This window comes from Etheostoma spectabile, unplaced genomic scaffold (assembly GCF_008692095.1).
Source record: "Etheostoma spectabile isolate EspeVRDwgs_2016 unplaced genomic scaffold, UIUC_Espe_1.0 scaffold00005242, whole genome shotgun sequence".
NCBI lineage: Eukaryota > Metazoa > Chordata > Actinopteri > Perciformes > Percidae > Etheostoma > Etheostoma spectabile.
Window position 1 is genome coordinate 32,803 of NW_022603239.1, and position 17,198 is coordinate 50,000.

The 17,198-nt window shown below is 39.5% G+C and overlaps 2 protein-coding genes across 2 annotated transcripts in view; one reads left to right on the top strand and one right to left on the bottom strand.

Annotated features, from left to right (window-relative positions):
• The window catches only part of LOC116677492 (gastrula zinc finger protein XlCGF71.1-like), a 38,294-nt gene that overhangs the window by 18,927 nt on the left and 2,169 nt on the right, over positions 1 to 17,198 (top strand). The window contains exon 2 of the mRNA XM_032507949.1: positions 3,265 to 4,259. Within this exon, the coding sequence (XP_032363840.1) occupies positions 3,418 to 4,221 (804 nt within the window). The 5' untranslated portion in view covers positions 3,265 to 3,417 and the 3' untranslated portion in view covers positions 4,222 to 4,259. The remainder of the gene's footprint in view (positions 1 to 3,264; positions 4,260 to 17,198) is intronic.
• Positions 11,642 to 17,198, bottom strand: part of LOC116677479 (zinc finger protein 665-like) — a 12,494-nt gene continuing 6,937 nt past the window's right edge. The window contains exons 3-4 of the mRNA XM_032507936.1: positions 14,086 to 14,313; positions 11,642 to 13,158 (exon numbers count right to left, since the gene is read on the bottom strand). Coding sequence (XP_032363827.1) covers positions 11,642 to 13,158; positions 14,086 to 14,313 — 1,745 coding nt within the window. The remainder of the gene's footprint in view (positions 13,159 to 14,085; positions 14,314 to 17,198) is intronic.

The window sequence follows — 17,198 nt, forward strand, 5'->3', positions numbered from 1 at the left end:
GTATCTGAGGTCTCTTTATATAGACCTTAGTGGTCCCTAATACTGTATCTGAAGTCTCTTTATATAGACCTTAGTGGCCCCTAATACTGTATCTGAAGTCTCTTTATATAGACCTTAGTGGTCCCTAATACTGTATCTGAAGTCTCTTTTATATAGACCTTAGTGGTCCCTAATACTGTATCTGAAGTCTCTTTATATAGACCTTAGTGGTCCCCTAATACTGGATCTGGAGTCTCTTTTATATAGACCTTAGTGGTCCCTAATACTGTATCTGAAGTCTCTTTATATAGACCTTAGTGGTCCCTAATACTGTATCTGAAGTCTCTTTTATATAGACCTTAGTGGTCCCTAATACTGTATCTGAAGTCTCTTTATATAGACCTTAGTGGTCCCCTAATACTGGATCTGAAGTCTCTTTATATAGACCTTAGTGGTCCCTAATACTGTATCTGAAGTCTCTTTATATAGACCTTAGTGGTCCCTAATACTGTATCTGAAGTCTCTTTATATAGACCTTAGTGGTCCCTAATACTGTATCTGAAGTCTCTTTATATAGACCTTAGTGGTCCCTAATACTGTATCTGAAGTCTCTTTATATAGACCTTAGTGGTCCCTAATACTGGATCTGAAGTCTCTTTTATATAGACCTTAGTGGTCCCCTAATACTGTATCTGAAGTCTCTTTTATATAGACCTTAGTGGTCCCTAATACTGATATTAATGTTAAATGGGACCTTTAAAACCCAGATTTTATCACATTTTGCCACAACAACTGTCTCCATCAGAGGTGTAATCTGCTTCTTCCCTGTGCCGGAGGACTGGGGATGGTAAGAGCTGTGTATTTCCTACATTGATCCACAGTACCTTCATATGTGTAAAATCTCTAATGCTGAAATGGGCCAGTAGGGGGCAGTTGAGGATTATGTTTCTTACATTAGTCCTTGGACAGGACACACTGTAATACGAATAACTTCAGTTTTAGTGTAAAATGTTCTATAATGAGTGCTGTTCCCCCCCCCCCCCCCCCCAGTTTATCCTAACAATTACAACAGACAAGTCTTTCTTTAGAGTTCCACAGAATATAGATTCACAACAGAGACCTTGTTCAGAAAGGAGCAATATAAAACCAAGTTTATTAGTATTATTTTTAACAGCTGTCTGTAACTGCCGTTAGTTTGCATCACGTTTGATTGTGTGTGTAAATTCACTAATGTCAGAGTAGGGGGAGGGGGGGGGGGGGGGGTGCCTTGGAAATCGAACTACCCGTCCACCACTGTCTATGTGGGGACTTGAACCAGTGTCCCTCCGGTTCCCAACCCAGCTGACTGAGCTGCTGCCATCCCCAACATTCGGTGTATTTTGGATATGTCTGAAATAAAATTCATTCAAGTCTTCATTCATTTATTCAAAAAATATAATATATGAAAATATAATTTTAGATTTCAAAATAAGAATAATTGGGATTAGGTGCTGCCCAGAGGTATTAACACTAATGATAAAATAACATACATTAAAACATTATTGATAAGTAGCTAACATTATAAATCATACTTTCATTGTTAACAGTAAACTAGCTGGGATTTAAGGTTGAATCAATTTACCATTTGTTTTGATTTTTAAATCTGACGGACATTTATTTAGAAAGTCTTAAAGGAAACAGCACCGGTAGCGCTTGTGCTTACTGTGGCTGCCTTTACAGCATCCCAATATGGCGTCTCGTTGATTCCTCCGTTTATTCCGGACAGCTGACGGGGTCATGACGGAGTTTGGCTGGAGAGAAAGTTTCAGACGTTGTGTGAAAATGTCTGAAGTCCCGACGCTGAGAGTGGAGCAGGTGGAGCAGGTGGAGCAGCGCAGCCAATCAGCAGCAGCGCGCCCGTACTCTGGACTTTACGGTAAGTGAACGACGTTTAGACTCAAAGATGACCATTAACACCATTAATGATCCTGATGTTTTCATGACAGTGTTAGGCTGTGGGTAACACTTTACAATAATCTACACAAGAAAGGGTAGTTACCCCAGCGTAGTTACCCTCCCTTTTCAAAAGGGTAACTACCCTAGGGTAACTACTAGGCTGTGGGTAACACTTTAAAATAATATACACAAGGTAACTACCCTACCCTTTTTCAAAAGGGTAACTACCCTTTCTGAAAGAGTAATGAATGATTCCAGCCTTCAGGCTGAACAGGAAGTCACAGAAACACTCACATCCTGATAGGGCTGATTCCGATTTAATAAAATGTTATCACACCCACATAATAATAATAATAATATTATTATTAATAATAATAGTGTATTCTTTATTTCACTCTGTTGTTATTACAAACTACACACAGGCCTGAACTACACACACATGCTCAGGTCCTATACATGCACCACTATTTAATTTATACTGTTTTTATACTGAAATTACAATGTACACTGTGTTTTGTTAGTAATCACTACACACAGGCCGGAGTAGAGAGGAGCTCTCAGAAGGCTCTACATGTGTTCTGTTACTGATGTTAATAACCGTGATTAATATGTGTGTTATTTCCTGGATGAATATTCTGTCTCTAAAATGTAGATCAGTGTTTCCCCAAAAGTCCAAGACAACATCTTCCAGTGTCCACAACTCAAAGAGATTCAGTTTCCTGTCCCAGAGGGGAGAAGAGACTAGAAGATATTCACATTTAATAAGCTGACATCACACAAGTTGACCTGTTTTATCATTAAAAAAATACTCAAACTGATTAATGGATTATCAGATTAGTTGGAGATTAATTTAACAGTTGATAACTAATCCATTCATCTTTGCAGCTCTGCATCAGATGTCTTTACAAAAAGAAGTACAGAAGTATTTTGTCTAAATGACACTTCACATCAACAGTACTTCTTATTAGAGCCCAAGCACCAAAGGAACCGCTTGGTTATTTCTCTAATACACAAACACATGTTGGTGCTCGGAAACTCACGGAAATTGGGTTAGATTTGGATCTACAACTTAAATGCAAATAAAGAGAATGGAAACTGAATCTTTAGTTTGAATGACTCAGAATGTTAACAGTACTCTTTCACCTTAAAAGCTGAGATTTCAAAAAAGAGACTCCATACTGTTGAAGCTACAATAAGACGTTTGTGCTGTCTCTCTACATCTGTGTTAACTACTTTCTGTTTGTGCTTTCTGCAGCGATTAAAGATTGGGTTCCCCCTGAGCAGCAGGAGTGTAGCTCCAGTGTGGACCAGCAGGAGCGAGAGGCCCCCCCACACATTAAAGAGGAGCAGGAGGAACTGTGGAGCAGTCAGGAGGGAGAGCAGCTTCAAGGGCTGGAGGAGGCTGATATCACCAAGTTCTCATTCACTCCTGTCCCTGTGAAGAGTGAAGATGATGAAGAGGAAGCTCAGTCCTCACAGCTTCATCAGAGACAAACTCAACACATGAAAACAGAAGCTGGTGGAGAGGCCTGTGGAGGACCAGAACCAGCCAGGAACTCACATCCACTTTTACAACCAGAGACTGAAGACCAGACTGGAGAGTCTTCGGAGACGGATGTCAGTGATGATTGGGAGGAAAGCAGGGGCCGTCTGTCAGGTTTAAACTCTCTGAGAGATAATGTAAGTCAGGCTGACAAAGAGTTGCTCATCTGCTCTGAGTGTGGGAAGACATTCGGCCACAAGACAAATCTTAAGAGACACATGCGGTGCCACACTGGAGAGAAGCCGTTCGGCTGCTCGTTTTGCAGTAAGAGCTTCAATCGGAGGGAACACTTGGTGGCTCATGTGAGGTGTCACTCGGGAGAGAAGCCGTTCAGCTGTTCAGTCTGCGACGCCAGTTTCAGTCACGGCTGGAGTCTGGAGAAGCACATGAGAGTCCACACTGGCGAGAAGCCATTCTGCTGCTCTCTCTGCAGCAGAAGCTTCCGGCAGCGCTCGGATTTGGTCGCACACTTCCGCATTCACACGGGAGAAAAGCCTTTCTGCTGCTCGGTGTGCGACGCCAGTTTCACCCAGCGGCACACTCTGGTTCAACACACCAGAACTCACACGGGTGCCAAACCGTTCCCCTGCTCGGTGTGTGGGAGGAGTTTCTCCCGGAAGGGACACATGACGCGGCATATGGCGGCGCACAGCAGGGAGAAAGCATTCAGCTGTGGCGTCTGCGGCCAAAGCTTCATGTGGCAGTCGCAGTTTAAAAGACACGAGTGTGCCGGGGAGAGCAGCCGAGAGGCGACACAGAGGTAACGCAACCGTGGACGCGTTTTCTCACAGCGTTGGAGGCTGTACCAGACGATACATAGAAAGCTGTGGAACTCAAGAAATTGTTCTATTTCTATTAATATTCTAGTTGGACTTGACCAAGTCCAGCTCTCTATGCTTTTTTACTAAAGTAACGCCCTCTGTCAAAACAAAACTATTGATGAATCACTTGTTAAGAAAATAGGGACGGGTTTAATATGAAATCCATCTAGAATGGGCATTGACATTTGTCGTTTCAGTATCTACATATTAGCAGAAAACTGCACTTTAAAATGTAACTGTCTTTCTTTAGTGCTGCTTTTTTATACTGTTAACTGATCCCCAGTGGGGGGATACTAAAAGCAGCAGAATTAGGAACACTTTAATATCTGTTTCTCTATCACTCGTGAATAGTGTAATAGTAGTGATGGCGAGATGAAGCCTCAAGCTTTCCAAGGTTTGCAAAATAGTTAATGTTTGTCCAAAAGGTTTACATCTCCATGTGTCTTAAAAGATACAAGCTTTGATACACGCATCATGGAGAACTTTCTCGACACATGCCTCGAAGCCGCGGCTCACAACGTAACATCACTAATATTCAGATTTAGCATATTTCCTCATATCCTGCAGCCCTAACCTCAAACATCAGGCATCAGTCAGTCTAATTCTGGGCACAGACACGATGCCAGCGAGCGTTGTACTCTGGATCCTTCAGGAACGTCAACGGGAACATGTCAGTGTTTGGCGGTCCAGAATGTTCTTGTTCCACCAGAATACAAAGATTAAGTTTCACTTCAGCTTTATGTGAAACTAACTGTGAAAACTTCCAGGATTTCTTGTCTTCCTCTAGAGGTGGGGGTTCATTCCATGATGGCGGCAGAGTGACAGGTACTGCTGTCCTAAACCAAACCATACGCCTTGGCGATATAATAACTCTATTAAAATCAAAATGCCATGTTACTTTGGTGATGCACTTGCTGGTGTACTTCCTTGAGGAAATAACTAGCTTAGTTCAAGGAGGAGCGGTGGGAGCAGTCTTCTTAGATTTGATACAGTTAGAAGGTACTGATATACAAACAGGCCAAACATGATATCGCCCCAAATCACCACAAAATCGGATAAAATCTTCCTTTAGAAATCTACAACAATTTGTGCAAGTAAAAATGTTACAGTATCTACGTCTCTTACTTCTACTTTGGGTGTCCCAAAGGGGCCAGTTCTAGGGCCACTGGGAGTGTAGCATCCCACAACGTAAAACCCAGTTTGGGAGTTCCTCTTTCTCGTGTGTGGCCGTGTGGAATGCCAATCCTACAGAATATATCTTATGTACAAATATATCTTTCAAGTTCTCACACTTTCTCAACAAAGAGTTAGTTGTTGAGTAAGCAAGTTTGCATACATCTTTAAGATACTGTGTGTGTGTGTGTGTGTGTGTGTGTGTGTGTGTGAATGATTATTTGAGTGTGTGTGCTGGTGATAGAGAGAGTGGGCGAGCTGCGGACACCCTTGTTTGTTTTTAATTACTACGGACACAACGTCATCTATAGTTGTTACATTTTTTAAATTGTAATTTTTTATAATTGTCATACCTACCCAGGGATGACAGGTGGAAGCAATTGTTGCTAAATGTTATTATTTACTCTTATTACAAGTTTAATGTTTACTTGTGCATAGTCCCTGTTTCAAATAAATAATTTCCATTCCATATTATACCATTTGAATTCCCTTTGTTAATTTTTTAATATTTGAATAATATTTAAATATGTGTAATGCTCATATGCAGCCTGTAATAAATATGTATTGCACATATATATATATATACATATATGTATATATATGTATATACATATGTATATACATATATATATACATATATATATATATGTATATACATATGTATATACATATATATACATATATATAAACATATATATGTATATATATACATATATGTATATATATACATATATATGTATATATACATACATATATACGTATATACATGTGTATATATATATACATATATATGTGTATATATGTATATATATACATATATATGTGTATATATATGTATATATGTATATACATATATATACATACATATATATGTATATATACATACATGTATATATAGACATATATGTCTATATATATAGACATATATATGTCTATGTATATGTATATATGTATATATATACATATACGTATATATATGTATACGTATATATATGTGTATATATATACATATATATATACATATATATATACATATATATGTATATATATATAAGCCAGAATATCTGAAAACACCTGTGTGAAGACCCCCCGCTCTCAATCAGCCACGACGATCTTCCAGCTGCGAGCCGCCCAAACATTTCTGACGTCACTAAAAACAGGACAAAGCTAAACAAAGTCCCAAAGTCATTTTACTTGAATAAAGAAAAGCTTCGGGGGGGGGGGGGGGGGGGTGGAGCTCCTCCCAATTACCTCTCAAATGCATTACCATTAACCACCATCATTTGTTTATTTTAATTTACATAAATCATTTTTCCACTGTGTTTTAATAGTTTCTGTGCTGTTTTCTTCACATTTCCTAGGGTATATATTCTTTTTTATATGCTTTTTTTTCATACACATTATACATTTGTTGCCAACATTCAGTTACACATAACTCCCAGGTTCATTTCACATCCACCGACTTTATTTTGTGGATCATACAGAGGTATCTCCTAGGGCGCGGGCCTGGTTCCTCTTGGATGATCATTCTGTTATAACTGTTTCTTTCGCGCTTCCCAGTGTTGGAGTCCACACCGGGGGGGGGGGGGGCTTGGAGCAGCAGCAGCTTTATAGGAGAGGTTGCCTAATTGGACACTACCACTGCTTGTTATGTCTGGGGGGGAGCTTTATTCTCCCCTTAGATGTTCTGGGGTTTAGATGTATATTATATTGAGTATTTTTTGTTTTGTGCATTTCTTTTGGACTAAGCTTTTTGGTTTTTCTGTTATTTGTGATTCTGTAGTAGTGTTATTGTTACTCTCCCCCTGTGCTTATCAGCCCATATATAATGTAAATAAATATAAATATACTCTATAAGACTAATATATAAGTCCCCTTTGTTTCTTTGGTAGGAGGTCAGTTGTATGTTTTGAGTCTTATGTTCAGATCTTTTATGGGCCCAAAAACTTTCTCTTTATTTTGTTGTGGTGGTTTGTTTTGGGAAATAAAAACCTTAATTTGAACTCTCAACACAACAACACAAGAAAAGTAACTACACACAGAAAAAAAAAACATGAATTGGTTCTGTTCTATGATGTCAGTGATGACATCATTGTTACCACGGATACACCCAGGTGGCTCCGCCCCCAACATTTCTGCATGGTGGACTGAGCAGGAACAAAGGAAAGGTCAGTAAGAATGAACAAGTATTTACCCTTGTGTCGTCTTCCGTCAAAATTAAAAATCAACACTTTTGTTGATGCTTTTTATCGTTTTTTTAACTTTTTCTTTAACGTTTTTGTCCCTTTTTTCAATGTTTGTCACTTTTTTGATGTTTTCAACACTATGTAACACTAACTTATTAACTTGAGTTTTACAGTTATTTATGGAATTTATGGTCAATAAATCAGGTCATTATACCAAATGTTTTTTTTTCATGTAGATTCTCTGGCAGACGGACGGGAGCAGATCAACTACTGAGAACAAGGTTAGTGTTTTTGCCTTTTCAATTTACAAACTTGACAGAAAAATACTTATACATATCTCCAACGTGAGACAGGTGCGTCGGAGGGGACAACACGCCGTCTACCACGGCAAAGTAAAGGTTAATAGGAGCGTTCAGGCAGCTTTGCCTGGTTGATATTTTGCAAGATAGACAATGAGTTTTCTTTGCAATTTACATACTTTATCTCTGAAAAGGATGAGATATTCTATATATTCTATAGATCTCCCACTTTGTATTTGCACAGGGACTGCACTTGTGTATAATGACAATAAAGGCTTTCTATTCTATTCTATTCTAATCTATGTAGGGAGATCCCGAGACATGTCTGCATGTGTTGAGACAATAGCCAACTACATCAAACAAAACTCAAAAAAAGACACAAACATCAAAAAGAAACAGCGGCAAAAACTTCTGAAACATTGTCCCATTTTTTTTTTTTAAGTAACAAAAACATCCCAGAAAAATCCTGAAATAGGCAAAAAAGAAAAGAAAAACAATTGCCCCTTTTTCAAGGTTTTTGGGATGTTTTTGTTACTTAAAAAAACAACAAAGTAACAAAAACATCCCAAAAACCTTGAAAAAGGCAAGTAACACGTGGAAATAATTTTCAAAACAAACCTGAGAAAAAGCCCCCACCAAATTCTGCCTATGATGAGATCCCATGGCGTGTGATCAGTTAATGCGCTGAAGAAAATAATATGGGAACATATGACACGCAAGGTAATCATTTAGATGATTTATGAAAGCTATACTATAATAATTTATACTGTTTATTGATCCCTAGTGGAGAAATTACAGTTTACATTTCTAAGGCAGGTTTCTCTCTCTATTGAAACTTTGTAAATCATATGTTGTTGAAATAAATGTATTATGTAACAGGATACGAACATATGTAGAAATGAAATGGATACGCATTAATCTAATATATATATATATATATATATATATATATATATATATAAGACATGGAGTGGATAAATGTACTTGCATTCAATTTATCTTTATTTAGAGCATTAAAACATACAAGAGTTATCTCAGGACACTACAGAGATAGAGCAGGTCTAGACCGCTCTATAATTTACAGATAGAGCAGGTCTAGACCACTCTATAATTTACAGATAGAGCAGGTCTAGACCTCTCTATAATTTACAGATAGAGCAGGTCTAGACCTCTCTATAATCTACAGATAGAGCGGGTCTAGACCACTCTATAATTTACAGATAGAGCAGGTCTAGACCACTCTATAGTTTAGAGACCTAATAACCCCCCCCTAGAAACCTGGGACAGACCCTGGCTCTTGGCACTCATGTAGGAAACGTGAATAGAAACATTTGGCTAAATGGAATAAGTTCAGATTGTGGAGTCACTTTGTTTCCCTTTAATTAATATAACGATATTTGTACAATGGCCGTTGAATTAAGATAAGTATTACTCGATTGACAAATGACAAGTGTGTTTAGCAGAATGTATTAAATACCACTTTGTGTTTATTGTTGAAAATAGTCTTTCCGGCGGTCCTCAGGGCCCCTTAGTTTTCCTCTGAACCCCCACGCAGGTGTCTGACTGTTCAGGGCCTGTAATAAATGGAGTGCAGGATTTTCATATTTTTCTCCAAAGACCACGTAGGATGAAACTTAATGACAACATCTCGACCATTTAATGAAAAATCAGTAACGTCAACCACATGTAGATATGGGTTAGTAATATGGTTTTCCTCTTAATATCATAAAATGGATCAAATATTTACCACTTTAAGAGCATTCTTGTTCTGAAACTAAAAAATATATACACTGTATAAAATATAAAAAATAATAAATTAAAACCCACACATAACATGCATTTAATCCTTTGACAGGACAAGAACAAATGTACAACCTTTATAAATGAAACTTAATACTTATAAGGAATATTATAAATAGTAACATACAAATAGTTTTAGGAACCTGCGGGACGCCCGGTAGTGGACGCAGCACCGAATATCTGTTTGTGAACCAAACGCTGTCATCATCATCATCATCATCATCATCATCATCATCATCATCATCATCATCATCATCATCACGGCGGGCCAGCTGCATTTGTGAGCTGTAAAGGCGTCCGCCAGCGTCTGTTACTCTCCGCCATGCGAGCAGGCAGCGTTGCCCGCCGGGCGTGCAGCAGAGGATTATGGGTATAGGGTATAGATCTATTAGTTTGTTGTTCAAACATAAATCCGTTTTAATTGGAGACTTTTTAGAACGAGCGCGGGGTAAAAGGAAGACTGCGTTGTATCGATGATTCTCTGTCTGGAAGTGACATTCACGATATTTTGGTCGTTTGGCTCTAGTTGGACAACGTTTGGGTTGCACTGTTGTGTTGTGGCTGCTGTTTTAGTTCTTTGTTTTGTGCAAAGTAGAGTATGTTGTGTTGTGTGTGGACATTGACGTGAAAGCTGTGGAATTATTTACGGTTGTCTTGGTGTCATGTAATTATGTGTTGGACTTAGTGGCATCACACGCAAATAAAAATATCAATCAATCGCAACATTATTCACAATTACCTTTCACATTCAAGTGACACTCTCACATACACTACTGACATGCTAGGATTTTACTTCCAATAATGTATGCAAGGAGCGTTTCAGTAGTGTTTTTACAAACTTGACAGAAAAATACTTTGCACATCTACAACGTGTGACAGGAGCGTCGGAGGGGACAATTAGCTCAAAGGCGAAGAAAACTCCCGCACACTGTCTAACCTGCAAAAATATATAAAGTTTATCAGTAGGCAATGTTTCGGCCTACTGTTAAACTTCATATACAGTAAGGCATATATATACTACTGAAACATTCTTTTATACACACTACACACTAAATTAGGTTTATTGACACTTAAAATGTATTCTTATATACATTACTGAAATGGATTTCACTTTGACGGGTGTAAATGAGTGTTTTATTAGTGTGTGAGAGCATTTCACTTGTATGTGACTGAGTGTTGTCACATTTACGTAAAAGCTACAACAGCGCACAAGGAGAGGCACTAAAGATAAAGTCCTCCATAAACATATCACCCACGTATCGTCTCGGTGCATAAAGAACAGAAAAGCGGTTTACTTAAGCTGTAAAAAATGCGATTATTTTGACTGCAATTGCGATAACGATATGATTCACGATATTGGAGGGAATGATCATTTTTGTATGACTCATTTTCATTAAAATCTAAAAAATGAAAATGATAGTGTGATTTTTGCAAGGATCTGTTCTTTAGTCTGTAGGATAGGATTTACAGGTCGGGACGTCTCTGCAGCGTCACAATTCAGAATGGTTTGACACATTTTATTCTTAGTTAGTATAGCGGTACTCCATATTGCAATTTTGGTAAAATTGTGATTAATTGTGCAGCCCTAGAATGGAACCAACCAATCAGGTCAATTATCTTAATATGAAAAAGAAAAGGACCAAGGATTGACCACTGTGGGACCCCGCACAACAAGTTTGCTTAAAAAGAAGAGCACTTTGATCATGTTTGCTATTTCTTTAGTATTCATGTAATCATTGGAGTACTGAACCTTGAAGGCCACAGGTACTTAGTTTTGAGAGTACAATTTCATGATTTACTTCATGGAAAGCTTTTGATGAATGCAGAAAGATCCCTCTGTGTCACCATTAAACGGGCTGATTAGATCAATAACTTGTAAAATAGCCCAAGAAAAATGGTTGCCGCTCATACAAGATGTTTTTGCCTGTTCAGTTCAGCTGCTGACTGAAACCTGTCAGCACTGTCATACATCTCAGGTTCAGAAATGTCTCTGGTCTGGTCTTCTGTCTCTGGTTGTAAAACTGGTGGTGAATGTGAGTTCCTGGCTTTGTCTGCCTCTCTCTTCTCCTCAGTTTGACTCTGATGTAACTGACGACCGACACATTTATGTCTTTTGACCTTTTCTGGCCAGGCAAATCTTTTATCACAAAAACTGCAGCTGTATCTTTTCTCCCCTGTGTGAACTGCCGCGTGGTTTGTCAGCTGGGACTTCTGTATAAATCTTTTTCCGCACACTGAGCAGCAATAAGGTTTTTCTCCTGTGTGGATTCTAATGTGTCTCTGCAAACTTCCACTCTGTGTAAAATATTTCTTGCAAACTGAGCAGCTAAAAGGTTTTTCTCCCGTATGAGTTTTGATGTGTCTCCTTAGGTGTGTACTGCGGCCAAATCTTCTCCCACACTCCGAGCAGCCGAATGTTTTCTTACGTCTTGAATCTTTTTTCAGAGAGTTTAAAGCTGACTGAGGTTCTCTGGTCTCCTTCCAATCAGCACTGTCATCAGCCTCTGGTTCAGAAGAGTCTACAGTCTGTCCTTCAGTCTCTGGTTGTGAGTTCCTGGCTGGTTCTGGTCCTCCACAGTTGTCTCTGTCAGCTTCTGTTTCCATGTGTTGAGTTTTTCTTTTATGAAGCTGTGAGGACTTACGACCAACACATTTATGAATCCTGAGCTGATAATGCCAGATAAATCTTTTGTCACAAACACTGCACCCGTGTCTTTTCTCTCCCGTGTGTAGTGTCATGTGACTTATCAAGGATGACTTCTGTTTAAATCGATGACCACACTCAGCGCAGCTGAAAGGCGTCTCGCCTGTATGAGTTCTCATGTGTCTCTGTAAATCTCCACTCTGTGCAAAAGATCTATTACAGACTGAGCAGCTAAAAGGTTTTTCTCCTGTGTGAGTCATCATGTGTCTCTTCAAATGTGACTCACGGTTAAATCTTTTACCACACTCAGAGCAGCTAAATGTTTTCCTACAATGTTTCAGAGAATTTAAAGCTGACTGAGGTTCTCTGGTCTCCTTCCAATCAGCACTATCATCAGTCTCAGGTTCAGAAGAGTCTGCAGTCTGGTCTTCAGTCTCTGGTTGTAAAAGTGGATGTGAGTTCCTGGCTGGTTCTAGTCCTCCACAGTCCTCTCCATCAGCTTTTGTTTCCATGTGTTGAGTTTGTCTCTGATGAAGCTGTGAGGACTGAACTTCCTCATTATCATCTTCACTCTTCACAGGGACAGGAATGAATGAGAACTTGGTGACATCATTCTCCTCCAGTCCTTGAAGCTGCTCTACCTCCTGACTGCTCCACAGTTCCTCATGCTCCTCTTTAATGTGTGGGGGGACTTCTGGCTTCTGCTGGTCCACACTGGAGCTACACTCCTGCTGCTCACAGGGAAACTCTACTTTAACCACCAACAGCTGATTAACATCTGTAGAAAACAGGAAACACACGATTGAAAAGCATATGATCAGACAAAACCAAGACAACTGCACCTTCCAAAAAAACGTTGGTCTCCCTTTGAGAATTAGCAAAACCTCTGACCTTTTTATATAACTGACAAGAAGTGATAAGAACAAGATTTAAACTTAACAGGACAGTCTGGAAGTCATTGAAAGCAGACTGTAATCTGGAGAAGGACTGGCTGGTTTGTGGAGAATATAAGGCTATCATCAGCATAAAAATGACCATTATAACACTACGCTTGAACATAAATATGATTTCAGGGGGACATGAAATTAATTAACCATCAGCCTTGCCATAGCTTCCAGCTTCATGGCATTCTTGTCTTTGCATCGGCCCAAATGCAGCAAGTTTTGTTAATCCCCGCTCCCTTAATAGTTATCTACTTCTCCTTCCAAACAAATGGAGGAGATAAGGGCTCAACGTATTGGCCCAGAGCGCAGTACCGGTGGGTCACGTATTTTAATCTGCAAGAAGCTAAAGTACACAGATCATGTAAGAATCTCAAGGCAGCCAGAGGCTCTCAGCTTGAGGTGTAAGGCAGAGAAGTCCACTTTGCAGCTGACTATAGTAACCTCACCATTCAACTGTGCACCTTATTTCCAAGACGATAAAGTCGTCTTGGCTACACTCGGTTTCTAATTTAGCTGTAAGATTTAATTGCACAACGCTACCTATCATATAATCCATTCTGCCAAAGATATAGCTTGTGCGGTGATGTGCCTGATGCATAAAAGGCTCTTCAATGGCCACTAGAATGTCCAGCAGCAAAAGTAGAACTACATAGTTCTACGAAAACCTCAAAGAACTTACTGATTGTTTAAACCCTATCTTTGTCTGCAGATAAACTAGAACCTCCTAAAAAGGAAACCAAGAACAACCATGTTTTTCTTACCTGAAGCGTCATCATCTTCCCTCTTCACAGGGACAGGAGTGAATGGGAACTTGGTGATATCAGCCTCCTCCAGACCTTGAAGCTGCTCTCCCTCCCAACTGCTCCACAGTTCCTCCTGTTCCTCTTTAATGTGTGGAGGGTGCTCTGGCTTCTTCTGGTCCACACTGGAGCTACACTCCTGCTGCTCAGGGGGACCCTCTTCCTTAACCACCAACAGCTGCTGCACATCTGCAGGAAACATACAGAGACGTCTGAAATCAATTCAATTAGCTTCAACCTTTTTGTCTCAGTCCTGAAAAACCTCCTTAAAGATAAGTAGAACCACTTAAATAACCCCAAGAACATTGTAAAGCGACCTACACATGATCAGCGGTAGAAGCGGCACTGCTCTCTCCATGGGACAACAATGGAGAAGCCAGCACAGAAAAGTTTTATTACGCATCATGTGCAGCTTCAGCAACCCCGTAAAGCTCCCCTAACAGTTTCCACAACTAGTGCTGTCTCCTCTGTGCTGATTAGACAACTAAGATTTCTATGGTCCATTAGTCCACTTTTTAAAGAAGAACGTCTCTTGTAAAACATGATTTAAAGAGTTGCTGATTCTTTGAGGAGGAACTTTTACAAATTTGCCGTAAAACACAGTCGACAAAATCATATGAGTGTTAGACAACTGAGATTAAGTACAACCCTCCCTACAAGACCCCTAGAATACTTCAATGAGCACAGGAACTCTGGCTCCAGTTTCACTATTTTACGGTTTTGGGAAGAATACCAAAACGTTTTTTTTTTTTTTTTTAATATATTTTTGTATTTTATATATTTGTATTGGGTATTTCAAATTAAGTGTTTAAACTTCAGCAAACAATCTGTTGGTGTATCGGATTCAGTCAGTTAGTCGGTCAGTAGTTCATTAGTTATCGATGACGTTCCACTTAGGAGATTGCCCGTTGCCGCCGGAAGTTCAACCGGATGTCCCTCTTTTCTGCCGGATATCCGTCCCCTTCCTCTTTCTGTTGGCGTTCTAACTAAGCCTGCAATATATGAGGAAAATCTCTAATTGCCATTATTTTTGACTGATATTGCGATTGCAATGTGATTCACGATATTGAAGCGAATTATGTTTGTATCAGTATTTTTATTGACTTATTCATCTTAAAAAATGTAAATTATTGTAGTTATTTTTGCAAGAATCTACAAAACAAAAATTTTGATCTGTAGGATGGGATTTGTAGGCCGGGACGTCTCTGCAGCACCACAATACTTAATCCAGAATGGTTTTACACATATTTTGCCTTAAACAAATATTGTACCCCCCTGTGATTTGGATATTGCACCAGTTCATATTGTGATTTTTATAAAATTGCGATTAATTGTGCAGCTCTAGTTCTAACCTGCGGCTGATTTCTGAGGACTATGGTTACCTGGTCCTCAGATCTTTGCAGGGTAAATCCAGACAGCTAGCTAGACTATCTGTCCAATCTGAGGACTATGGTTACCTGGTCCTCAGATCTCTGCAGGGTAAATCCAGACAGCTAGCTAGACTATCTGTCCAATCTGAGGACTATGGTTACCTGGTCCTCAGGTCTCTGCAGGGTAAATCCAGACAGCTAGCTAGACTATCTGTCCAATCTGAGGACTATGGTTACCTGGTCCTCAGATCTCTGCAGGGTAAATCCAGACAGCTAGCTAGACTATCTGTCCAATCTGAGGACTATGGTTACCTGGTCCTCAGATCTCTGCAGGGTAAATCCAGACAGCTAGCTAGACTATCTGTCCAATCTGAGGACTATGGTTACCTGGTCCTCAGATCTCTGCAGGGTAAATCCAGACAGCTAGCTAGACTACCTGTCCAATCTGAGGACTATGGTTACCTGGTCCTCAGATCTCTGCAGGGTAAATCCAGACAGCTAGCTAGACTATCTGTCCAATCTGAGTTTTCTGTTGACGACTAAAACTACTTCTGAACGTACTCATGTTCCACCAAAACAAGTTCCTTCCTGAGACTAGTTTGCAGCGTGGCTCTGTCCGAAGCTTAGCCACGCCCACGACGATTGTGATTGGTTTAAAGAAATGCCAACAAACCAGAGAAGGTTTTTTTCCCATCCAGGAATGCTGTGTGGACTAGTCAGACCTTCCTGTGCAGCGCTGTGGAGGAAGATCTGGCTTCAAGAGACTAGTCCATCATGACATTATGTTAACTGACAATTAACTCCTCTCCTCCTTTCTTCCTGTCCTCCCCGTTCTCTCCTCCTCCTCACGGTCAATTATTCATTATTATTATGGTTCATCTTGTAGTAACTGGGTGTTTTGTACAACTTTTAAGTTCCATTCATGCAGAAAAATATTCCACACAACTGATTGAGATTCCCTAATCTGAGCCACACATTAATACTCCTGAAACGGATTCCCCGTTAGGAATATTAATTTATTATTATAATTTTTTTTAATGACTTCAATTCTCATTTAATTTTACGAGCCGTCGACTAACGAACACTACGACTCCTCCTGTGAGTTTTAGACAGACGGTTTAAAAAAGGTTTTAAAGCGCTCCCTCTCTTCTCGTGGTGATCGGCGCCAAAACATCGGTTTGGTTCTGCCGATGTGTTATGTCATGGTTCATGTGGGCAAGAAACATTACTTTGTGAGACAAAAATTGTGGAAGAGAACTGTGATATCAATTCTAAGCTAAAAAAAAAATTGTGATTCATATTTTTCTCAAATGGGGCAGGACAATTCCCCCCCCCCCCCCCCCTCCAAATTGAAGCCAGCTATCCTGTTTGCATCAGGCCAAAAAAAAGAAGCTAAAATGATATAAATACACATCGTTGAAACATTTTTGGTATTATTCAACTATTCAATGACATTCTGAATAATTAAACCCATTCTAGAGCTGGGCAATATGGAAAACAAATTAAAATATTTTTGAACAGTTGCATAGACGTCGTAGGGTTGACTATTGGTGCTTTCACAAAAATATTTACGCAATAATCATCAGTAATGTGGAAATAATGACCACAGGCAGATAATAATGGAACAGCTGGTAATGACATCACTGTAGTGCTCATATTACGCTTCATGGCTTTGCTCTGCTCCTGACTGGCTAGTAGTCCTTA